Source organism: Pseudorca crassidens, chromosome 13 (assembly GCF_039906515.1).
Source record: "Pseudorca crassidens isolate mPseCra1 chromosome 13, mPseCra1.hap1, whole genome shotgun sequence".
NCBI lineage: Eukaryota > Metazoa > Chordata > Mammalia > Artiodactyla > Delphinidae > Pseudorca > Pseudorca crassidens.
Genome location: NC_090308.1, coordinates 13,466,790 through 13,493,600, shown reverse-complemented (window position 1 = coordinate 13,493,600; position 26,811 = coordinate 13,466,790). Strand labels below are relative to the sequence as shown.

The 26,811-nt window shown below is 39.0% G+C and overlaps 1 protein-coding gene across 1 annotated transcript in view; it reads right to left on the bottom strand.

Annotated features, from left to right (window-relative positions):
- Positions 1 to 26,382, bottom strand: part of SYNE1 (spectrin repeat containing nuclear envelope protein 1) — a 456,348-nt gene extending 429,966 nt beyond the window's left edge. Inside the window, exon 1 of the mRNA XM_067701747.1 lies at positions 26,201 to 26,382. Within this exon, the coding sequence (XP_067557848.1) occupies positions 26,201 to 26,267 (67 nt within the window). The 5' untranslated portion in view covers positions 26,268 to 26,382. The remainder of the gene's footprint in view (positions 1 to 26,200) is intronic.
- Positions 26,383 to 26,811: the final 429 nt, after the last annotated feature.

Genomic DNA, 26,811 nt, shown 5'->3' with positions numbered 1-26,811 from the left:
GATCAGAGGCCTTTTCTATGTCTTCCACAATATTCAAACAACAAAATGAGAACAAACATAGGAATTTGATTTTCAACCTTCATAGGAGATAAATAAGCAACGCGGTCCAGGAAAGTTTACTGTCCCTTTAATCATTTCAATAATGAAAATTCACAGGAGAGAAAAACTATCATTTTGAATTTATTTAAAGCACTAAGCACAGCCTCCTGTGAGTGTCTCAAATCATCATAAATTTCAGACTGGAGACCCCACTGGCTGATAAATGCTCTACAAGCCTGCCAAGGAAAACATCACCATGGCTCACTCTAATAAGTGCTGGGAATACAGAGGAAGGATTTTTTTTTTTTTTTTTTGCAATCCTATCGGTATCTTCTTATCTGATGGCAATAGGTTATCACACACCCACATCTTTGCAGAACTCCTGCCACTTCCCTCTCTTGACATGCTGTGCAATCCCACATAAGTGACACTTCCAGATCAATGAACTAAAAAAACTGTGGTTCCTAAAAAAATGTCACGCAGGACTTTTATTACCTTGAATATGAAATGGTGGCTGTCATTTAAATGCACCCCTCTGGGAGGCTCTACATATGTTAGTAAACCAACAGACGTTTGAGTTTTGAACATGTTTGCCCATTAAGCATATGGAGGTAAACCTATTTCTAAGCATCAAATAGACATGCATCTTGGAATTAGTGCTCTAGACATTATCCACCATGACCAGATTCATCAGTGTTTTTCAATTACTTTACAGATAAAGATGAATAAACTACAGAAAAGTTGCTGAGGCATGGTCAATTCCTTTGGTAAGAATCTACTGATCAAAACATTGATCATTTACATCACTAAATTTCTACTGCTGGTCTGTAGTAAGAATTAAAATTCATTGGTTGGGTTCACTTGAGTCAAGTGTATTCAGGGACATCATTTTATTTATACCACTAGGTCTTCTATTGCTTACTTATCCTAAGAAAGCAATGGCAAGCATTAAATTGTATATTTGCCCTCTAGCCTTGAAGGTTAGACACAAGCACTCTAATCAGATGCTACAAGTCAGCAGATGAGTATTAATAGCTGGAATGATATCTGGTAGGTTAAAAGTGAAAGGTAAGGTAAGTGGAGACACAAGGACTACCTGAATGATGAAGAGCACTACTTGAGTTGAATCTCAAAATAATGTGGGACTTGAAAAGATTTAGTCAATTATTAGAAATGTCTCTCTTTTAGTAGCAACAAGGGCCAGTAAAGCCCAGTAATATTAGTTGGGACTGACCAATATATTAAGTGTAGTAGCAGTTGACAAGCCCTGAAACTTGATGTATAGTAACAAAGACGAACAGGTGAACAATAAGAGGACAGCTCTGATGTGGCAAAACCTTAGCAGAGGTGACAAAGCAAGACAACAGATGGCGAGAGGCTACAAGGAGCAGATGCTACCACGCAGGTGACAAGGGACTGACAGTCCAAAGGAATCTCACCTTTGCATAGCTTTCTTTTAGGCACAGGACAATAAAATGTATCATCCAAACAAGATTTTTATTTAAGTGGCTAGCAAATCGTAATAATTGTGTTTTCTTAAGAAGTTTCCTAATTTAAAAAACCAACAAAAAATACCCAAAACAGAAACCTCTTTTAGGTGTCCTCTTCTTTATCTTCTATGGAAAATAAGAGGCAGAATTTTAGGATTGGTCATGAGCAGGTAGAAGCTATGGTAACTTTTCTCCCTTGTGGTAGAAGCGTTTGTGACCTGGCAAATAGTTAAAAAAAAAAAAGCAGCAAATGGATCTGTGAAAATCTGCCTCCGTATTTTCCTTCCAACTACTGACAAACTTTTAGCTCCATCTTCTGCGATCAGTCTCCTCTTTCTTCTTGGCTTTGACCTCAGGCAGTCTCAATTCTCCTTGATGTTCAGAGAAATCGGGAGCTGGGACGGACTTGGAATCACTGGAGGAAAGTTTTCCTCTAGATGGCTCTTTATTTCATGAGGGAAAAACGTAATCTATGAAGTTCTTGGACATTCTGGATATGAATCCATGTACCGTGAAATTAAAAAGCTCTTACGTAAATGTAGCCAGGCTAACAACAATATTTCAGTAAGGAACTAAATGTCCAGTGAGGGTAGGAACAAATAATTTTCCTCTTTTCTTGATGGAAACCATGCTTTTGTTTTCCGATGTATTTATACTGTCCTAAAGTTGAAAACCTAAAATTAGATAATTTGGGAAGATCACCTTCCAAATTTAAGAAGGCACCAAAGAGAACTTGGGAATGAGAAAAACATTGTTGGTGTGAGGTGAGGAAGCCTCCTTCTCCACTAAGCTAGGGAGCACTTATTTACACCAAAAGCAGGAATGTTGGTAGATGTTCAACAGGGAGTTAAAGGCTTAAAAGTAGGAAGAAGAGAAGCATTTGCTGACAGTCAAGAGACGGAACTTATGGATAATGGTGCTAGTTGTCAAGACCATGAACAGCAGAGATCTCTGAACACTCTGATTGGTTCAAAATGGCAGAGTAGAAGGACTCACTCCATCTTGCGAGAGCACCAGAATCACAACTAACTGCTGAACGATCATCGACAGGAAGACACTGGAACTCACCAAAAAAGACACCCCACGTCCAAAGACAAAGGAGAAGCCACAATGAGACGGTAGAGGGGCACAATCACAATAAAATCAAATCCCATAACTGCTGAGTGGGCGACTCACAAACTGGAGAACAATTATACCACAGAAGTCCACCCACTGGAGTGAAGGCTCTGAGCCCCATGTCAGGCCTCCCAACCTGGGGTTCTGGCAACGGGAGGAGGAATTCCCAGAGAATCAGACTTTGAAGGCTAGCAGGATTTGACTGCAGGACTTCAACAGGACTGGGGGGAAACAGAGACTCCACTCTTGGAGGGCACACACAAAGTAGTGTGCACATCAGGACCCAGGGGGAAGGAGCAGTGACCCCAAGGGAGACTGAACCAGACCTGCCTGCTACTGTGGGAGGGTTTCCAGCAGATGCGGGGGGGGGGGGGCCGGGGGGCTGTGGCTCATTGCAGGGACAAGGACACTGCCAGCAGAAGTTCTGGGAAGTACTCCTTGGAGTAAGTCATCCTAGAGTCCACCATTATAACCATCAAAGAGCCTGAAGGGTCCAGTGCTGGGTCACCTCAAGCCAAACAACCAACAGGGTTGTGATTGAACAACTCACACCCACCCATCAGCAGACAAGCAGATTATAGTTTTACTGAGCTCTGCCCACCAGAGTAAAACCCAGGTCTACCCACCACCAGTCCCTCCCATCAGGAAGCTTGCATAAGCCTCTTACATAGCCTCATCCACCAGAGGGCAGACAGCAGAAGCAAGAAGAACTACTATCCTGCAGCCAGTAGAATGAAAACCACATTCACAGAAAGATAGCCAAAATGAAAAGGCAGAGGACTATGTACCAAATGAAGGAACAAGATAAAACCCCAGAAAAACAACTAAATGAAGTGGAGATAGGCAACCTTCCAGAAAAAGAATTCAGAATAATGATAGTGAAGGTGATCCTGGACCTCAGAAAAAGAATGGAGGCAAAGATCGAGAAGATGCAAGAAATGTTTAATAAAGATCTAGAAGAATTAAAGAAAAAACAAACAGAGATGAACAATATAATAACTGAAATGAAAAATACACTAGAAGGAATCAATAGCAGAATAACTGAGGCAGAAGAACGGATAAGTAACCTGGAAGACTGAATGGTGGAATTCACTGCTGCAGAACAGAATAAAGAAAAAAGAATGAAAAGAAATGCAGACAGCCTAAGAGACCTCTGGGACAACATGAAATGCACCGCTATATTCGCATGACAGGGGTCCCAGAAGGAGAAGAGAGAGAGAAAGGACCAGAGAAAATATCTGAAGAGATTAGAGTCGAAAACTTCCCTAACATGGGAAACGAAATAGCCAGTCAACTCCAGGAAGCGCAGAGAGTCTCATACAGGATAAACCCAAGGAGAAACACACTGACACATAGTAATCAAATTGGCAAAAATTAAAGCCAAAGAAAAATTATTGAAAGCAGCAAGGGAAAAACAACAAATAACATACAAGGGAACTCCCATACGGTTTAACAGCTGATTTCTCAGGAGAAACTCTACAAGCCAGAAGGGAGTGCCATGATATACTTAAAGTAATGAAAGGGAAGAACCTACAAACAAGATTACTCTACCCAGCAAGGATCTCATTCAGATTCTGGGGAGAAATCAAAAGCTTTCCAGACAAGCAAAAGCTAAGAGAATTCAGCACCACCAAACCAGCTCTACAACAAATGCTAAAAGAACTTCTCTAAGTGGGAAACACAAGAGAAGAAAAGGACCTACAAAACCAAACCCAAAACAATTAAGAAAATGGTAATAGGAACGTACGTATCAATAATCAACTTAAATGTGAATGGATTAAATGCTCCAACCAAATGACACAGACTCGCTGAATGGATACAAGAACAAGATCCACATATGTGCTGTCTACAAGAGACACACTTCAGACCTAGAGACACATAAAGACTGAAAGTAAGGGGATGGAAAAAGATATTCCATGCAAATGGAAATCAAAAGAAAGCTGGAGTAGCAATACTCATATCCGATAAAATAGACTTTAAAATAAAGAATGCTACAAGAGACAAGGAGGGACACTATATAATGATCAAGGGATCAATCCAAGAAGAAGATATAACGATTATAAATATATATACACCCAACATAGGAGCACCTCAATACATACGGCAAATGCTAACAGCTATAAAAGAGGAAATCGACAGTAACACAATAATAGTGAGGGACTTTGACATCTCACTCACACCAATGGACAGATCATCCAGACAGAAAGTTAATAAGGAAGCACAAGCTTTAAATGACACAATAGACCAGACAGATTTAATTGATATTTATAGGACATTCCATCCTTAAACAGCAGATTACACTTTCTTCCCAAGGGCGCATGGAACATTCTCCAGGGTAGATCACATCTCGGTCATAAATGAAGCCTTGGTAAATTTAAGAAAACTGAAATCATATCAGGCATCTTTTCTGACCACAACACTATGAGATTAGAAATAAATTACAGGGAAAAAAACGTAAAAAGCACAAACACATGGAGGCTAAACAATATGTCACTAAATAACCAAGAGATCACTGAAGAAATCAAACCGGAAATCAAAAAATACCTAGAGACAAACGATTACGAGAACACGATGATCCAAAACCTTTGGAATGCAGCAAAAGCAGTTCTAAGAGGGAAGTTTAGAGCAATACAAACCTACCTCAAGAAACAAGAAAAACCTGAAATAAACAATCTATCCTTACACCTAAAGGAACTAGAGAAAGAAGAACAAACAAAACCCAAAGTTAGCAGAAGGAAAGGAATCATAAAGATCAGAGCAGAAATAAATGAAATAGAAACAAAGAAAACAATAGTAAAGATCAATAAAACTAAAAGCTGGTTCTTGAAGGAGACAAACATAACTGATAAACCTTTAGCCAGACTCATCAAGAAAAAGAGGGAGAGGACTCAAATCAATAAAATTAGAAATGAAAAAGGAGACATTACAATGGACACCACAGAAATTCAAAGCATCCTAAGAGACTACTACAAGCAACTCTATGCCAATAAAATGGACAACCTGGAAGAAATGGGCAGATCCTTAGAAAGGTATAACCTTCCAAGACCGAACCAGGAAGAAATAGAAAATATGAACAGACCAATCACAAGTAATGAAATTGAAACTGCAATTAAAAATCCTCCAACAAATGGAAGTCTGGGACCAGATGGCTTCACAGGCGAATTCTATCCAACATTTAAAGAAGAGCTAACACCCATCCTTCTCAAACTCTTCCAAAACATTGCAGAGGAAGGAACACTCCCAAACTCATTCTACGAGGCCACCATCACCCTAACACCAAAACCAGACAAAGATACTACAAAAAAAGAAAATTACAGACCAATATCACTGATGAATATACACGCAAAAATCCTCAACAAAATACTAACAAACAGAATCTAACAACATATTAAAAGAATCATACACCATGATCAAGTGGGATTTATCCCAGGGATGCAAGAATTCTTCAATATGTGCAAATCAATGTGATATACCATATTAACAAATTGAAGAATAAAAACCATATGATCATCTCAATTGATGCAGGAAAAGCTTTTGACAAAATTCAACACCCATTTATGATAAAAACGCTCCAGAAAGTGGGCATAGAGGGAAACTACCTCAACATAATAAAGGCCATATATGACAAACCCACAGCAAACATCATTCTCAATGGTGAAAAACTGAAAGCATTTCCTCTAAGATCAGGAACAAGACAAGGAGGTCCACTCTCACCACTATTATTCAACACAGTTTTGGATGTCCTAGCCATGGCAATCAGAGAAGAAAAAGAAATAAAAGGAATACAAATTGGGAAAGAAGAAGTAAAACTGTCACTGTTTGCAGATGACATGATACTATACATAGAGAATCCTAAAGAGGTCACCAGAAAACTATTAGAGCTAATCGATGAATTTGGTAAAGTTGCAGGATACAAAATTAATGCACAGAAATCTCTTGCATTCCTATACACTAACAATGAAAGGTCAGAAAGAGAAATTAAGGAACAATCCCATTCACCATTGCAACAACAAGAATAAAATACCTAGGCATAAACCTACCTAAGGAGGCAAAAGACCTGTACTCAGAAAACTATAAGACACTGATGAAAGAAATCAAAGATGTCACAAACAGATTGAGAGATATACCATGTTCTTGGATTGGAAGAATCAATATTGTGAAAATGACTATACTACCCAAAGCAATCTACAGATTCAATGCAATCCGTATCAAACTACTAACAACATCTTTTATAGAACTAGAACAAAAAAGCTTAAAATTTGTATGGAGACACAAAAGACCCGGAATAGCCAAAGCAATCTTGAGGGAATAAAATGGAGCTGGAGGAATCAGACTCCCTAACTTCAGACTATACTACAAAGCTACAGTAATCAAGACAATATGGTACTGGCACAAAAACAGATATATAGATCAATGCAACAGTATAGAAAGCCCAGAGATAAACCCACACACCTATGGTCAACTAATCTATGACAAAGGAGGCAAGGATATATACTGGAGAAAAGACAGTCTCTTCGATAAGTGGTGCTGGGAAAACTGAACAGATACATGTAAAAGAATGAAATTAGAACACTCCCTAACACCATACACAAAAATAAACTCAGAATGTATTAAAGACCTTAATGTAAGACCGGACACTATAAAACTCTTAGAGGAAAACATAGGAAGAACAGTCTTTGACATAAATCACAGCAAGATCTTTTTTTGACCCACTTCCTACAGTAATGGAAATAAAAACAAAAATAAACAAATGGAACCTAATGAAACTTAAAGCAAAGGAAACTATAAACAAGACAAAAAGACAACCCTCAGAATGGGAGAAGACATTTGCAAACGAATCAACGGACAAAGGATTAATCTCCAAAATATATAAAGAGCAGCTCAATATTAAAAAAACAAAGAATCCAATCAAAAAATGGGCAGAAAACCTAAATAGACAATTCTCCAAAGAAGACATATAGGTCGTCAAGAGGCACATGAAAACCTTCTCAACATCACTAACTGTTAGAGAAATGCAAATCAAAACTACAATGAGGTATCACCTCACACTGGTCAGAATGGGCATCATCAGAAAATCTACAAACAACAAATTGGGAGATTGGGATTGACATATATACACTAATATGTATAAAATGGATAACTAATAAGAGCCTTCTGTATAAAAAAATAAATTAAATAAAATTTTAAAAAAAAGAAAATCTACAAACAAATGCTGGAGAGGGTGTGGAGAAAAGGGAACCCTCTTGCACTATTGGTGGGAATGTAAATTGATACAACCACTATGGAGAACAGTATGGAGGTTCCTTAAAAAACTAAAAATAGAATTACCATATGATCCACTACTGGGTATATACCCAGAGAAAACCATAATTCAAACAGGCACATGCACCCCAATGTTCATTTGCAGTGCTATTTACAATAGCCAGGTCACGGAAGCAACCTAAATGCCCAATGGCAGATAAATGGATAAAGAAGTTGTGGTACATATATACAACGGAATATTACTCAGCCATAAAAAGGAACGAAGTTGGCTGATTTGTAGAGATGTGGATGGACCTAGAGACTGTCATCCAGAGTGAAGGAAGTCAGAAAGAGAAAACAAATATCATATATTAACGCATATGTGCGGAATCCAGAAAAATGGCACAGTTGAACCAGTTTGCAGGGCAGAAATAGAGACATAGATGTAGAAAACAAACTTATGGACACCAAGGGGGTAAAGTGGCGGGGGGTGTGGTGTGGTGAATTGAGAGATTGGGATTGACATATATACACTAATATGTATAAAATGGATAACTAATAAGAAGTTGCTGTATAAAAAAGTAAAGAAAATTCTAAAATTCAAAAAAAAATTTCCCTTTAATAAATAAATAAATAATTTAATTTAATTTAATTTAATTTAATTCAAAAAATAAAAAAGACCGTGAACAACAGTAGACCTAGCTGGGCACAGGGTTAATTGAAGAAACTGAGGCTCACCTAATTGCGTATTCAACCTTAACTTGGGCTAATCAATACATTTGAGACAAACCAAAGAAGAGGCAGCAATAGGTTAAGGTCAACTTTCAACCACCAGTGCCACTGAGAAGCAAATGGTATGGGTAAATGAAGCAGATGAACGATACCAGCCTAAGTCAGATGAGAAAACCACAGCACGATAAGGATGTAAATGTTTTCCTTTCCTGAAGGACAAAGGATCCTGGCAGGATACAGCCCTGCTGAATAGCTAAAGTGTAAAAATGAAGTTCAGGCCATGGGCAGAGGGCACCTTGGACACCCGCAGACAAGATTACAAATCATGATCTGAAATGATTTGAGAGTCACTAGACTAGCAACAGTTCCAACAGGAATGAAATCTAAACAGCACTGAGAGAAATGGTTCATATGATGAGGTCTAAGCATTGGGCAATATGAGACTGTTTAAACGAAGAGTGAGGGTGAGGGGTATGTGTTCCCTACTGATTCCATCCTGAGTCCTTTACAATCAGTCACAGGCTGCATGTAGAAGGCCACACAGGCTTTCGAAATTCATCCCCAGTGTCCCCCAGTCACTTTGTTTATCCAGATGTTCCTTGTCCTGGGTTGTCTCGCCCCTTGATGTCCACTCATTTTATGCTCCTTCAATGGATGCCAAAGTCTGGCACTCAGCAACCTGGAGATAAGACACTGTGCATCTTCTCCACCCTCCACTCCTCCAGTATCCTGAGCTCTTCATCCCTCAGCTGGAGACATTGGACATTGGACAATGTCATTGGACATTGTCTTGTCCAAACTTGGACATTGCACGAAGTGAAGAAGGAAGGCGATGTTAATTAGTACTTTCCAGTGGGTATCACTTACTCGCTTCCTCATTTGAAAACAAATTGCATTGGGTTGTGTGTATTTTTGTTATTTTCAATCCTTTCTGGAACAAGTAGAATATAAATAAAAATTTCTCATGATCTGAAACCAGACCCAGAGGTGCTTTATTTTTTAGTTAATACCTGTCGAGTTTTAAGTAGTTACTATTCAGAGAGAGAGAGACAGACAGAGACAGAGAGAAGTCAGGGAGGCAGGGAGGGAGAGACTAAGAGACTGAGTGAGTCCTACCAAAAGCGCTAACCTGGTGGGACAGGCACCCGCTCTGTGGCCACTAACCTTGAGCTGAGGAATAAAATAGGAGTAACTGTGAGACAGGGCACAATGTAGAAGCAGGAGCAGGGGCCAGCCAGGGAAGAGCATCTGTGTATTTCACACTAAAGGAACTGCTCTGCAGGTGAAATCATCACTGGCAGGAATACAAGGCAAGATGGTAGCGTCTTGGCCGCTATTATTTTCCTGACTTCTCGCAACTTCTCCCTCCCACTCACAGCATCTCCCTCCCACTCACAGCATCACAGCATGGTAGCGTCTTGGCCCCTATTATTTTCCTGACTTCTCGCAACTTCTCCCTCCCACTCACAGCATCAAACTGAGCCAGTGGTCTGGGTGAATCAAGGAAAAGGAAAATAAAACTCCAGTCCCTCAACTGCCTACACATTATTACCTCAGGGTTGGAGATTATTTTTTGTCCTGCATTCTTGATTTCAAGATTATATTCTGCAATATGAGGACTAAATTCAGTGTAATTATAACACAGGTAGTATTGTTTTGCAAAAATGTTTGTGTCATTTTGAATAAAATGCTACTGATGGTGCTGCCCATCGCTGAATGGGAATCAGTCTGTTCATAGGAAAGGAAGCATCAGCTCCTGACATAAATCTCCTTTCAGAAGTTCCCATTTAAATCAGATGCAGATACCAGGAGAGCTACTCTCCTTCTCGATTAGGTAGTTTGACTATATCTGGAGAAAATGTGTGGGGACTTCATGAGAAAATATTCCACAGTAATGGGGAACATACAAACTTACATTCAAACTTTTAAGTCACCGATAATGATAATTAGATTTTCACCATCTTATTCTTTTGAAAACTTGCTCACTAAAATGATTATACAACTGATTCTTAAAAAGTATAAACTATATCACATTTAGTCTGTTTCTTAATGTAAAATCCAATACAGAAAGAAGAGCATCCTACGTCAAAAGATTATTAATCTTACTTATAATAGTGAAAAGTGAGTCCCAAAAGAGGACTAGTTAAACCAACTACGGTGCGTATCTAAAATGGAATATTATTTAGCTGTTCAATGTCACTGTAGATTTATATTTATTGACGTGTGAAGAAGTGCACTATATATTGTTGCATTAAAAAAAAACTACAGAGAATAAAAGAACCAAGGATTACAAACAGGAATGTGGACTCGTAGCAAAACGAAACAAAAAAACAAACAGAAGAAAAAGGGCGGGAGGAGGGGGCGTCGGAGGGATGGAAGGGGAAGGGAAGCGAGAGCGAGGAAAGGGAAGGAGGGAGGTTTTTTTTTCTTCTTCCCATTTCTTTAAAAATCCCACACAAGAAAACACACACACACACACACACACACACACACAACCAACGTTTGTTCCCGAGTAGAAACATAAATAGGGCAGAATCGAACACTCTGTTCTTCTCTCTTCTAAAGTCAAAAAAAAAAGTAAAAGAAGAGAAAACGCAGGGCTTGAGCCTGCGCCCCCTCGGAGCCTCCTTCGGCGGCGGTGTGTACAAAGGGGCGGCCAGGACGCGCGGGTTTGTGCTACACTGGGTGGCAGCGCGAGGGCGGGGGAGGTGGGGGTCATGCGCTCGCCCGCCGGCAGCAGGGCGTCCAGCTTTTCTCCTCTATAGGTGTGTGCACTGAAAAACACGTAGAAGGATATCCACCAAAATACTTAGATACATCTGTCTGTCATCTATCTACCTGTCATCTATTCACCTACCTCAGTGAATTGGAGACATTATCACTTTGTTGTTTATACTTTTCTATAATGGTTGAATTTTAAGAAACATACTATTTGTATAATCTGAGAAAATTAAGTTATCTAAATTTTGGGAAAAAATTTAGAAACCTGTCTAATACATTTTTTGGTTAATCTCACTGATAAAATGCTAAAAACAATTACTATAGTTTATGAAGAATATTTTTGCTTAAAGTATAGCAATCTTACTAGCTTTCCATTTGGACTTCTTTCTTTCAGCCCATCTGGCTAAAAAAGTAATGATAAAAATCTCTGTATTTTCTAGACATCTATCTTAAATTATTAAATAGTCAACTAGCAATGGAGACGTTTTTGAAAAATGGACTCATGTTTCCTCTCTCAAACCAGAAACAAAAGCCACTTGGTATTTCAAAGCACTGATGGTTCTTGAAATGTAAAGGGAGTGTCTAATGTTCTGCATTGATAATCTGACCTACATAGAAGCTATTTTGGATAACAGGAAATAGTTATCTTTATCAAACACATAAAAGCTGTCATTAATGTATAGCTGGTTATGAAGCAACTCTGCCAGGAAGAAAGGCATTACAGCACTTGAGTCCAGTGGTTAGCACTTAAGCCCGATTCAACTTTTCCCTGATAAAACTCCCCTTCTGAAGCATCAATAACTGAGCCAATTAAAACCAATGTCAGGTTGGAACTGCACATAGCTTTCTGGGTAGAAAGGCTTTCTTTATAGTTTGGAGCATAGGAACAATTTTGTTTTTCTAAACACAGATGTTTAAAGATATTTTTATAGTTGCGATCAAGGATTGGGGCTTTTAGTAATTTAAAAATTATTTTAAATCACTCTTGCAGCTATATGTGTTCATTAGAGTAATGCTTGGTTTTAAATAAAATGGGCAGAGTATGCCATTCAACTAGTTCATATCTTCCCCAAACCAAAGTTAAAACACGAAGTTCAGGAAAGTAATAATTAACAATTACTATTCCTAAAAGTCTTGGACACAGAACAAAAGCCAACTTTTCCTGGTATAATGAACAATAGGTTAACATTAAAAATCTGCGGCATAAACGCACTGTGGATGTGCCATGGGGAAGGAAGCGAGTGTCTTTCATCCCTCTGTCCTCCCAGTCCGTGGCTTGGCAGTGCTTAGAGAAAAGGAGCCACAGTTTGTTGTCCACAAACCAAAGGCCCATCTGGAGTGTGGCGAGAAGGGGAGCTCATTGGCAATTCTGTCAGACTGTGGCCTGCTTCCCAAAAGCTGGCATGAGAATTAACATGAGGAAGGGCCGGTGCCCGAGGCAGAGCATCTGCACAGTGGTAGCCAGGGAGGCTCCTGGGGCCATGTCTGGCGTCTGACCAGAAGGAATGTCAACCTACTTCCAAAGCATCCTCTGCCCCCGGTCCAGAGTGACCCGTGGCAAAATTCTTCAATTGTGGTTACAAACTGGTTACTAGCTTTGAAGTCCCATAAGGAACAGGACACGACTGTCAGTTTCAGAGTAAGATCCTCTATGCTTAACAGTATCTGGAACATAGGAGGTGTTCAATTTATAATTGCTGTAGGAATGGAATATCTGCTGAATGGCCACTCATTACTGTATTTCACAAACAAAAGATCACACAAATGCAAAGAAACGAGTCAATTGCATGGCAAAGCTTTCAGAAGAAAAAGCGTCCTTGAGAATAACATTATTTTTTAAGCTACAGCCTATAGTTAATAATTTCTAGTTCAAGTGACTACAGCAAATAAGTAATCTCTACAGAGAAATTTTTGCAATAGCCCTATTGAAGCAACAGTTAAAAAGTCAAGTGATGAGCTCTCTCTCTTCCCCTATCTCCCTCTCTTCCTCCCTCTCTCTTTCTCTCTCTCTCTCTCTCTCTCTCTCCAAAGGCACACTGCAGAGGAGGTGACTTTCCTAACCTAATATCCATTCAACAATTGTTCAGTGAACATTTACCATATTTTGCAAAGTTGAGACAGACGTTGGCTATGCCCTCAACAGCTCCAGCTATTTGTAAAATGTGCTCTAATTAGAGGTAAATACAAAGTGTAAGTTTTTATGTGAACTAAGCACACACTAAATATCAACCTTGCTTTTCAACTCAGAACAAAGCTGAAAAGGCAATGCTTATTCATGAGCCGTATAATTTTATCATGAGGAGAAAATTCCATAATTCTGGAGAAAGTCAGATAATCTAAGGTCCTGGTCTGATTTTGCCTTAACTAAATGCATGACTTTGTAAAAGTTGTTTAATCTTCAGGAATTTCAATTACTCATCTTTAAAAATCAGAGTTAGACAAGATCTTTTACGAGTTTTCCCTCAAAAATGATAAGATTCTATAAGCCTTTCAGGACACTTAGATTTCAATCACTGAGTGTTACCTAGGGAATCTAAAAAATGCAGATTTTTATGGGTAATGTTAAACAGACAACGTGATATTTTTAATATAACTGGTCATCTTCCAAATATTTATAGATACTTGATGGAGTTTTATGTGACCCCTGCTATCATCATATTAAACTCAAAAAGTATGTCCAAGACTCAATGGTGTCATGAAACTGTTCTTTTTAAAAGTACAAAGTATCAAAAGAAAAAAATATACAAGGCTTTAAAATACATCAGGACCACCACTCCTTCTTTGTCTGATTACTGTGGTGGTGAGCAGGTGCCATTTTATCACAAAGGTGAGACGTGTATTTCATAGAAAACAGACATTATAAAACCAAACAGAAATGTTAAAGAGTGCTACTTGTAAATGGGCAGAAGACCTAAATAGACACTTCTCCAAAGGAGACATACAGATGGCCAGCTGGCAAATGAAAAGATGCTCAACATCCCTATTATTAGAGAAATGCAAATCAAAACTAAAATGAGGTACCACCTCACACCGGTCAGAATGGCCATCATCAGAAAGCCTACAGATAAATAAATGCTGGAGAAGTGTGAAGAAAAAGGAACCCTCCCACACTGTTGGTGGGAATGAATTGGTACAGCCACTATGGAAAACAGTATGGAGGTTCCTCAAAAAACTAAAACTAGAGCTACCATATGATCCACCAATCCCACTCTTGGGCATATATCTGGACAAAATTATAATTTGAAAAGATACACGCATCCCTATATTCATAGCAGCACTATTTACAATAGCCAAGACGTGGAAACAACCTAAATGTCCATCAATAGATGAATGGATAAAGAACATGTGGGGGGGTGAGTGTGTGTGTGTGTGTATATATATGTATGTATATATATATATATATATATAATGGAATACAACCCAGCCATAAAAAAGAATGAAATAATGCCATTTGCAGCAACATGGATGTACCTAGAGATTATCATACTAAGTGAAGTAAGTCAGAGAAAGACAAATACCATATGATATCACTTCTATGTGGAATCTAAACTCTGACACAAATGAACTTATCTACGAAAGTGAAACTGACTCACAGATATAGAGAACAGACCTGTGGTTGCCAAGGGGCGGGGGGGAGGGACGGATTGGGAGTCTGGGATTACCAGATGCAAACTATTATATACAGAATGGATAAACAACAAGGTCCTACTATACAGCACAGGGAACTAAATTAAATATCCTATAATTAACCATAATGGAAAAGAATAAAAAAAGAGTGCTATTTGTATACACGTTTCCAGTCTGATTTAACTATGCTTTGTATTAGTTCATTAAATTCATTAATTATGCATAGGTGTCTACCTAGCATAATTATGAAAATAGAAAAGTATCGTAACATTAGAACATGAAATGATCTCAGAATATGTGACACTCACTGTATGAGACCCATGAACTTGGCAATGCTTTCACAACCATATGTTTTCATGCCTTTTGACTTGTAAACACAAAAATCATGCACTCTTTAGGGATTTTTCAAACGTTTACTGAATAAGATGAAGTCAAGACACAAGAAATTTCCACCAAATCTTTTCATATGGCCTGTATCACATTTCTTACAAATTTGACTGTAGTGCTACTAATCGTAGAACAGAGATATTAAAGGGATATAATTAACGTGAATACATCTAGAAATAAGAAAATAATTCCTAGTTTCCCATCATGATTATTCAGTACAACCTAAATGTTTTTGGTAGAAAACTGGATATTAAAATAATTAATAATCAAAATGATCTTTCCTTTTGATGAAATGTATAAGCAAGCTTCAATTCGCTAAGTGGCCATGAATCATTTTTTTGATAAGTTATTTTGAAACCTAGAAAGATAAGATTGTAAGTGATGGGAAGGCTCCCAGGCCCCCAGTATATTTAACCCACAGACCAGTTGATTGATTGCGCTCAAGCGCTCAAGGACTAGCTTTGTGTTCCAGTCAAGGAAGGGTTGAGATGAGGTGAGAGAGACAGTCCTCCTTTTCTACAAGACTGTTTCAGATACAATTCTGAGATAGCTAAGGGCTCCTTTGGATGTTTTGCTTCCTCTCCTCTTCACCCTCTTCCACCTCTGAATTTTGCTTTTGCAGTGGCCCTCAGGGTCTGAAGTTCTCCCAAGTCTGATCTCCTACCAGTGCTGGCCTCATGGGTGTGTGACTTGGGTACTGTATGGGGCCCTGCACCCAGATGGGCCCTATACCCAGATCGGCCCTACACGTGGCTCAATGTTCTGCTGCATATTAACTGTTCTTAATAACTGTTGAACAAGGGCCCACACTTTTATTTGTACTAAGCCAAAATAAAAAATTACATAGCTAGTCTTGTCTCCTATCCATAATGATCCAGTTGATCATTAGCAACTATGCAAAAGAATAATCTTGAAGGAATATGCACTAATGTATGAAAAGCAAGTTACCCCTCAATTTTCTCAGAGGTGGGAGTTCCTCATATATCTACTTATGACCTTACTTATCATTTCACTGCTCAAGAACTCTGTCACTTCATCTTCAAAATAAGAACATCAAATTATAAACGATAAGTCACTTCCAATCTAAACAACCACACCAGTTCTATAAAACTGGGACCTGGGCTTTTAAATAAGGTGTTTTCAACTCAGGCAGAGTAAAAGATTACATGAAGATAATTTAGACCATTAAATGGTCTGCTAGGCTGGTCAATTTACTTAATTACATCTGCGTGTTTTGTGGAAATTTCATTTATTCATTCATTTATTCATCAAACATATACTTACACATCATATCTATCACCCAGTTTATAAATTCCTTGTTAATTATCATGTCACTCCAGTAGACTACAGCCCCACAAGGAGAGAAACCCCATATATCATATTCACATCTGTAGTCAGAGGACTTGGACACAGCAGAGGCTCAAAAAATATTTATTAAATGCAGGCATGCACAATTGGATGAACTGAGTACCTACTACATGTCAAGTTTTGTGCTCAGTACTGGATATCCAAAGTTGACTAAGACAAGACCCCTACCCTCAAGGTTCGAATATTCTAATGCGACACAGAGAGAAAGAAACAAACCATGACAGACTGATATAATCAGTACTTTAACAGAAGCATACTGACAGTAGAGGACAAAGGAGGAGTCGTTTCACTTTGGCTGGTGGCATGGGGAGAGTGGAGACAATGTGCTATCTGAGTCTTAAAGCCTGAGCCAAGTCTAGGTAAAGAAAAAGAAAAAGGGGAGAGAGCGACAGAGAGAAAGAGAACATGCAAACACATGGAAGTGAGACGGAAATTAGCTTGAGGAAAACCAGAAGTGGTTCAGGGTGGTGGAAACAACATCATTTATGGAGGGTGATCAGAAACAAAGACAGGAAGTTAAAAGGAGCCACATAGGAAGATCCATTTCGAATAATGAATTTATCTTAAAGGTTATGATGAGTCACTGTAGGCTTTGAAACAGGGGGAAAGACCCAACTGGAGTTGTATTTTGAACAATCTCTTTCATTATAATATCAAGGGTGCTGTTTAGCTCCCGGGTTTCTGGGTAAGAATTCCACATTTTTCCCTTCTATATTAGAGCAATGAATGCTCATTTCAACCACAAGTGGATAAAAATCTGTGAGAACTCTCAGAAAAGTAAAGGAGCTGAAAACTGTGACCATGTGTATGTAATTAGTGTAATTCTTGGCAACATGAACACCATGGTCCATAAAATAATAAGAAAATCAGCAACAATAACAAAAAAACCCACAAGATAAGTCCTGGAAATTTCAAATTTTCCTTCTGTCTTCTTTCTTCTGACCACAGAAGCTGCAGCTCTCAGTCTCATATGTGGGGTTCTCCTCATCCTCGCGCCCCTGATGTTGGATATTCTAGTTCTCAAACCTCTTTTCTATCTACGCTTTTTCCTTTTGCTTTTTTTTTTTTGGCGGTACGTGGGCCTCTCACTGTTGTGGCCTCTCCCATTGCCGAGCACAGGCTCCAGACGTGCAGGCTCCTGGCCCAAATCAGTAAACAAGTCATCAGTATAATAAAGAATAAATAGATAAAAGGGATTCAAAATGCCATGTGAACAATGTTGGTGGCACGTGAGGAGAAAGGAAGCAAAAGAATGGAGAACAGCTGTATAATTCAAGGTAAATAATTTTTTTAAAACATGGGTGGGGACCAGTGTTTACTAAACATGAAAGATTAATATCAGCAGAGGAAGGAATTGTTTGTTTTTAATCCAAGAGGTCATTGTGAACAATGAGGAAACAAAAAGAACATAGGTTACCATAGAAACTATTTAAAAAATACTAAAGCAAACTTCACTACATCCAAGGAATTTAAAATCTTACATAAACCATTTCACCTTGACTCTGGCAGTTGTCAATTCCTCCTTCTCCCATTTTCATTCATTTATTTGAGTAAAACAAACAGAAAATTATGATTTGCCTGTCCTCAGAATTATGGCAAAGCGGCATATATTCTTACACGATAACTTCTAGCTAAATGAGTACATGATTAACTGAATCCTATGACTGATAATTGCTTAATTACAAAATGTCATGCAAAGATCAGGAACTATGTATTTAGGTGTGAATAGCACATAAAAAATGTGTCAATAGTCTCATTAGCTCCAATTAGAAGGAAAATATAAGAGAAAAATAATAACCTGGGGTGTGAATTGCTTCTATAAGGCTTTTAAGATATATCAGGAATATATCACATGACATTTAGTCTAGCACTTTTTCCCTTTATCGGTATCTATTACCTAAATTATACATTCATGAAACTCTAAAGTTCAAGGGCACCTGTGTGGCCTCCATTTTCTTACAGAGGCCAACCCACGGCCCCAGGTTTGACTCAACACAGGCGGAGTTAAATAGCTACCAGCACAATGATTGAAAGAGTTCTCCCAAATGCAAACGTCGTTTTCCCAAATTCAGTTACAGCATTTTGGGGAATGGTACCTACCACCCCAGTCTCAATGGAGGGGCAATTCCAAAGTCGTCACAATGATTCAGATAATCCAAACACCTTGAATGTCATAGTTTCATTACGTCCTAGAGGAGCTAACTCAACAATGACCAAAGCAGTGAAAAGAGATGACACCGACTCCATAAAGACTTTCTCCAAAACAGGAGAGGAATGCTCTTAGTTTTCTTATGTGGAACGAGTCTAGAAAGATAAAGTCAAGGGGTGCAAGTGGAGATTTATGAGCGAAGGAGGTGCACTGAGATGCGAGAGTCACACACAGGTGTCCAAAATGGCATCAGTGGACGCACCATTCTCACAAGGACAATCCTTCAGTTCACAGCAGGGTCCCCAACTCCACAAGGATGGAGAGCTGATTAGGGCCTGAGTGAGAGCTATTTTATCCTTAGGATGCATTATTGATTGGGCTCAACATCAATACAGAATTTTATTTATATAATTAATTCTTAAGGAATTGCTCTTATCCAATTAACTTCCAAGAACCCTGCAACTCTTTATGGGCAACGCACAGGACCATTCTTTTCTTCTTCCAGAAATGATTTTGAAACTATATGCATCAACTCAGGCCTGATATTTATATATAAAAAACACATAATCTTTTTATGTGCTATAAACATTGAAATCTGCACATGTAAAGAACATTAATGGCATCAACACAATTGATCACTTCATCCTTGAACTTTCTCCTTTGGCTGCCAGGGAAGCCTTCTGTCTTCTTTCTTCTAACCACAGAGGCTGCAGCTCTCAGTCTCATATGTGGGGCTCTCCTCATCCTCCTGCCCCTGATGTTGGATGTTCTAGCTCTCAAACCTCTTTTCTATCTTTTTTTTTTTTTTTTTTTTTTGCGGTACGCGGGCCTCTTACCGTTGTGGCCTCTCCCTTTGCGGAGCACAGGCTCCGGACGCGCAGGCTCAGCAGCCATGGCTCACAGGCCCAGCCGCTCCGCGGCATGTGGGATCCTCCCGGACCGGGGCACGAACCCGCGTCCCCTGCATCAGCAGGCGGACTCCCAACCACTGCGCCACCAGGGAAGCCCTCTATCTATTCTTATTCCCTGGGTGGTGTCAGCCCATCCCACAGCTTTAAATACTCTCTATGTGCTTAGGATTTCCAAATGTTTTTTCCAGCTGTATCTTCTCCCTTGATCTCTACAGTCCCAGACACTCAATTACTCTCTTGGATGTCCACCAGCCACCTAAAATGTAACATGTCCCCCAGAGCTCTTGATTTTCCTTCTCAACCTTATTCCCAACAGTCTTATATATTTCCTCATTTCCAAATGAAAAATGAAGGGGCCAATTTTCACTCTTCTCTCTCACACACCACAGCCAATCCATCAGCAAAATCTTTTGGCTTTACTTTCGAAATATATCTAGATTTTTACCACTTCTGTCTCTATCCATTGTTTAATATCTAGTCAAAGCCACTCTTATCTCTCTTCCGAGTTATCAAAGTTGACCCTCCTAGTCTCCCTGCTTCCACCGCTGAAAATCAGTCTGATATTAAGTATTTATATTATATTCACTCAACAATACTTACGAATTGTCCATACTAGGACATGCACTGTGCTACTCAACGTATAGGGCACTGGCACGCCTTTGACCCAATTTCTACCTTCAAGGTAGTTGACATAATTTTAGCATTTGTAAACTTTGGTGAATTTTGATTTAGCAGTTTTCTTTTTCTATTTGAGAGCCAATATTTTTACAGGCCTTTAAAAATCCTGAAGGCTTCAGGCACTTTCTCCATAATGCACAGTGGATAAAAGGCTCTGCAGAAGGAAAAGCTTGGAGGATAGGGCATTATACAAATGTAAATGCTTTAATACATTTAATAGTAATATGAACATGTAATATATCTTTAGGAAGGAAAAATGTGTTTAAAGCACGACAGTTACAAAAACAACACACACATCTGAGGGGTCAATACAGTCACCCATTCAGACTGGACAGGTGTCCTTAAAATGATTTTATGGTCAAAACCCAATTTTGATTAAAATTCAGTTAAAGATTTTTTTTAAAGAAAGCAAATAAAGTAGAAGCCAAGTTAACTGGTTTCTTCCTTTGTTTTTTTTTTGCGGTACGCGGGCCTCTCACTGCCGTGTCCTCTCCCGTTGCAGAGCACAGGCTCCGGACGCGCAGGCTCAGCGGCCATGGCTCACGGGCCCAGCCGCTCCGCGGCATGTGGGATCTTCCCGGACCGGGGCACGAACCTGTGTCCCCTGCATCAGCAGGCGGACTCTCAACCACTGCACCACCAGGGAAGCCCCTCTTCCTTTGTTTTAACGTATGTTTTGACTAATCTCATCTTCCATTCCTTAATTTAGGGATCATGATTTATCTACTTGTTCATCAAATATTTATTGAACTATGATGTTCCAAAACATCATTGTTTTTGTTGACTTTTGTGTTATATTTAAATTTGAGATGCTGTCATATAATGTCCATTATAGGAAGAAAGAGATTAAACCAAAAGGAGAATTTCAGCCTAAATATGATAAATGGATCTTTGACACTACTTTGTAGTTTAATAAGAAGATTCATTAAGTCAAAGCAACAAAACGTAATCTTTAAAGCACTATAAAAAATCAGAATCTCCACAAGATGGCAAATTTTTCCTACCAATGCTTATTTGATGTTAACCTAAAAGAAAATTAAGTCTTCATTAGTTATAGTTGTTTATTCTACTTTTCAGTAAGCTTTTTTGTTAGTCTGAGGGTTTTGTGGGGTTTTTTTACAGTAAAATAGACTTATAGGAAATAATATATTTAACCAAAAAAGTTCAAGGTTGATCATAAAAACAATTTTAGGGGAAGGCCATGATTATTTTTTTTAAACAGTTAGCAAATTTCATAGATATATCTCCAAGAGTAAATGTTGACTCCTTTCCTCATTTGTCTCTCTTTGATTTTATTCACAAGGTTTAAAAATCAAAGTTTAACTTTGTAGTCAACAATCCTTCTTTTTTACAAAATTGATCTCTACGTGACACACTAGCCTGCCCATTTGAGTCTTCTCTGGCATTTACCACTTGCTCTGTAAGGTTGCATGGATGCCACCCTGCCTTGAAATAATCAACACTGATACTTTAATTTAAAAATCCTGGGCTTCCCTGGTGGCGCAGTGGTTGAGAGTCTGCCTGCCGATGCAGGGGACACGGGTTCATGCCCTGGTCCAGGAAGATCCCACATGCCGCGGACCGGCTGGGCCCGTGAGCCATGGCCGCTGAGCCTGCGCGTCCGGAGCCTGTGCTCCGCGACGGGAGAGGCCACAACAGTGAGAGGCCCACGTACCGCAAAAAAAAAAAAAAGAAAAAAAATTTTAAATGCCCTGTATTATGCCAGTGTCTAATATTTGCTTTTATTTAAATATTAAATTGCTTATATTTAAATGGATAAAAGTTACAGAAACATTCATTCTTCTTAAGAGCAAACAAAACTCTTCATTGCAGTCTGTCCGCTCATCCATAATTCAGGAGCCCAGCCTAAAACATTATGCCCGAACAAGTACAAACAGTGGCAAAGGTGAAATATTGAACTGCTACAGTAGCAGCTACATTATGTAGCAATCTATGTGTGTGCCTTAATTTCATAGCACTGGAAGTAAAAACTAAAAGCAGAAAAACAGTCAACAATTATGGTTGTAAACTAAATAAGCAAGAGAGGAAAGCCAAGTTACCATTATTCAACGTTACATGCTTTTTATTAGTTATACATGGAGCTGATATGACAATAAAACCCTAGAGTGGGGGAAAAACATTAGTTATGTGGATTATCTATCCAGGCAAAGAGAAGAGGATTCTAGAAGAATGTTCTTATATATTTGAACTTTGAAAATAGCAACTCTGGTTTTATTTAAGTTAATAAAAATTTCCTGTTCCTCAAATAAATTCCCTCACTTGTCTTAATTATCTGGGTAATAATAGCAGCCCTCCGTTTATTAGGACCTTGGTCCCTCGTTTGGAGGTTCTAGCAGGCAAGAGAAGTTACTCAATACCCCTGGCAGAAGACAGGTCTCCTCTGGCCGGCTGACTCTTGTTTGGGTTCAAAGCCATCAGTAGGATGCACAGTGAGAGCTGAGATGAAGAGGATGCCTTGCCAGCTGAATCGGCAAAATTAACCCAGCAGATCAATATGTTAACAAACAAATCCGCAGATCACCTTTCCTTCCAGCCCTGTCATTTGGCTTTCACTGTTGCAGGCTAGATGTGTTGCATCTTGTACAGATCTTACATTTTGTCGTCACCAATTACCTATTTTATGACATAATTGATGCTAAAAGTTAATGATAAGTATCTAGGGCTCAGGAATTTTCTCTCCTTCTGAATTGTAAGGTTTATTGTTCTAAATTTGTCAAGTACCCTTAGGACATGTTATAACTTTTTCTTATACTAGAGAGGAAAAAAATTATACAGTAAGTATAGTCCCTTCATTATGTAATACAGTTACTTGCTTTATACAGTACAGAATATAAAAAAAACGGTTAACATTCCTCCCCAAATCTGCATGACTAGCCCAATTTGCAACAAACTGTCAGGCCTGTGCCTTCTCATCCAGTTTTCTTCCATGACAATCGGAACAGCTGACCATATGACAGTATTTATAGTTTTTAAAGCACCTTTTGTCTATTATGTCACTGAGCCTGACAACAATCTTGAGAGAGCTGAGCAGGGTGAAAACAGTCCACATTTTGCAAGTGGGGTCCCTAAACACATAGATGCTAAATTAGGACATTTACCATCACAGGCCTAGGGTGCGGGGAGGGTGGGACTCCAGGGCTTTCCCCCACTCCACCCACCTCTCAAGCAAAACCATCTGTACATCCACGAAAACAAACAAATGAACAAAGCACTGAGCCATCAGTACCCTTCTGTCTCCTCTCACTCCTAACCATCACCTTAATAAAAAAATTTTTATTGATGTATAGTTGCTATGCAATATTATATGTTATTTCAGGTATATAATACAGTGATTCACAGTTTTTAAAGGTTATACTCTGTCTATAGTTATCATAAAATATTGGCTATGTTCCCTGTGTTTTACAATATATCCTTGTAGCTTATTTATTTTATACATAGTAGTTCGTACCACTTACTCCCCTACCCCTATATTCCCCTCCCCACTTCCCTCTCCCCACTGGTAACCCCTAATTTGTTCTCCATATATGTGAGTCTGCTTCTTTTTTGTTATATTCACTAGTTTGTTGTATTTTTTAGATTCCACATTAAGCAATATCCTACAGTATTTGTCTTTCTCTTTCTGACTTATTTCACTTAGCATAATGTCCTCCAAGTCCATCCATGCTGCTACACTACAAAAAATAAAATAAAAATAAAACACTGAGGCATCAGTACCCTTCCCTCTCCTCTCACCTCTAACCACTACTTTAATAAAAGAATTTTCACTCAAACCAAAATAAGTATAAAGAGTAGAGTGCTGGTAGGACCATAATCTGATTCTGAATTAAGTGTTTCAAACTTACTTTCTACACCTTTCCTTTGTTGTCAATATGTATCTTATCCACAGAATTTTCACATTTAGTCATTCAAAGGAAAATCTGCTTCGTTACCTAAGTATCTTCCCACACTTTTGCAAAGAACCCTAAGTTTCCATTCCATCATTTTGAAGCTGAGGTTACGGGGGCACAAAATGGTTCAGTCATTTGTACCCAGGCAAACGGCAAAGACGGACAAGACAGAGTAAAGAACTCCAAGTTCAGTGTTCCATCCACCCAAGTAAAGATGTACCACTTAAACTGGAGATCCTTGGCAACGGGGAGACCCAGTCAAAGGTTTTTCAGCCTATGGAGGAGGTTTATGCCCACATATTCAGCAAGGATCTGGTGTTTTATCTAACCAGGTTCTTTCCAGCATGACGAGTGGGATTTTTCCACAATTGTTGGGAAACAAACACTGCTTGCACGGAAGCACCACAAATCAGCCCAGGCAGATGAACATGGGTGGGGGTCACGTGACTGCAGGAGCTTCAGTCAAACGGGTGGTCTCCGGTCAGACAAAGAAAAACACCCATTCCCACTGATAGCCTGATTTTCTATAAATCGGAGCATGTTCCGGGTCATGAACAGCCAGAGGTGAGAGTCTGGTCTGTATCTGAAAGTGAAAAGTGCCTAACTGGAAATGACTGCTCGTGTGCACATTAAATGCATTAGAAGCCAGGAAAGTGGGGCTGTGACAGATTAATATGACGGCTGCGGTGCAAAGTCACATGCTCAAAAGCCAAGCTACAGTATTATGCTCAAGCTCGCTTGACAAAGCCTAGAGCCAAACACGGCTAAGTATGGCCAGTTTTATATCCTGAAAACAGCCATTTGAAGCCTGAGAGAAGTAACAGGAGGACTGTGACAAAAGAAGCAATATTTTCATGTAGGTGTGGATGATGATTTCTTTTTTCTGGTTCAAGGAATACACATATTAAAGTGTGTATTTTAAAGCCTATTTTAATATTTTTCTAGTTCAGATGGAAGTCATACTGTTCACAGCCTTTGATTTTAGGAACCAGAACAAAGTAAAAATCAACTACTCACTTAAAAAGGAAAGGAAGGACAAGGTTCTGGGAATTAACCCAGTCACAAGCCATTCCAATCTTTCTGTTAATGCAAAATCCATTCATAATTGGGCCAAATTGTTATTAACTTCCAAAAACTCCTTGGAAAATTATGAGTTTCAATTTCAAATTAAAGAACTTGAACGATTCACACTGAAGAATTCATCTATGAGCTGCCATAACATTTCCCCGTTAACTCTCTTGTGTAAAACCATTTGGTGCTGGAGAAAGAACACAGGTGAAGGACGGGGTTCCAGTCCACACAGGGTCACGAGCCATTAATCTCGTCAGGTCATGACACCCCTCTGGGCCTTTTGGACTCTTTTTGCTTAAAGACTTTCTAGATGTCCAAGAGCTTTCTCGCTGGGATAACTAAACCACTGGTTTACTTATTTGACTGTAGCATATAGTTATTTGTCCACCATTGTCATGATATCCTTATCAGGGCCTTGTCATGGTGCTGTATCGTCATTTTTTATTGAAAGACAGTTTGCCGATGACTCAGTTCTCAGCCAGACACTGAACTGAATAGCCATTAAGGTCACACTAATGCAGACACGAAACCAAAAAAGGAGCTTTGTCTTTTTTCTACTTAAAGAAGACAGCATCTTAAAATAGCATGGACTAGTTTGAAAACACTAGGATAAAAGCCATCACGGTGCTATTCCCTGCTGCAGCTTCATAAAATTGAACAAAAACGCAAGCAAACTGAAGAGAATCTGAGGTAAGCTGGCATTTAAAATTTAAAGCATATGAGAAAACAAAACAAAAAACCCTTGGCGTTTCTGCCCCTTACCTTGCAGCCTCTGCATCACGTTGGCGATGTCCCGAGAAGCCCGCGAGGCTGTCCTGGAGGCTGCCATGGTCCCACCTTGGCGTGGAACCACCACTGGAGACTCTTTGCCTGACGTAGTGCAGCCCTAGGTCCCTCCAGAAAACATACTTGAACTTCTCCAGTTCTATCGAGTCATGGACGAATCCCAGGCACTCACAGCAGTCAGTGAAGAGATCTCCCAGAAATCCAACCACTTCTTTTTTCTTCTTTTGCTTTAAGACTGTCCTCTTAAATGAGCTCAGGAACCTGAAAACCAAACAGAAAAGGTTCAATATTTTTAAAACATCTATATAGGTCACCCGAGTGCAAAAAGTAGAGCTATCTTTATTTAATTTGAAGAGATGATTCATCTCTTATTTCTGAAGTGAAATAACTAATGTAAAAATACTTATGAACTATAAAGTAATAGGCAAATATGAGGAATTCTCATGGTACTTGATAAACACATAATCAAAACATACACAGCAAAATTGGTTGCTAAAAGGAGAAATATTCATTTTTTTCCATGTTTTCTTTTTAAACTAGACCTTTTTCATTGATCTATGAAAGTGAAAGTACCTGTATTCAAAACG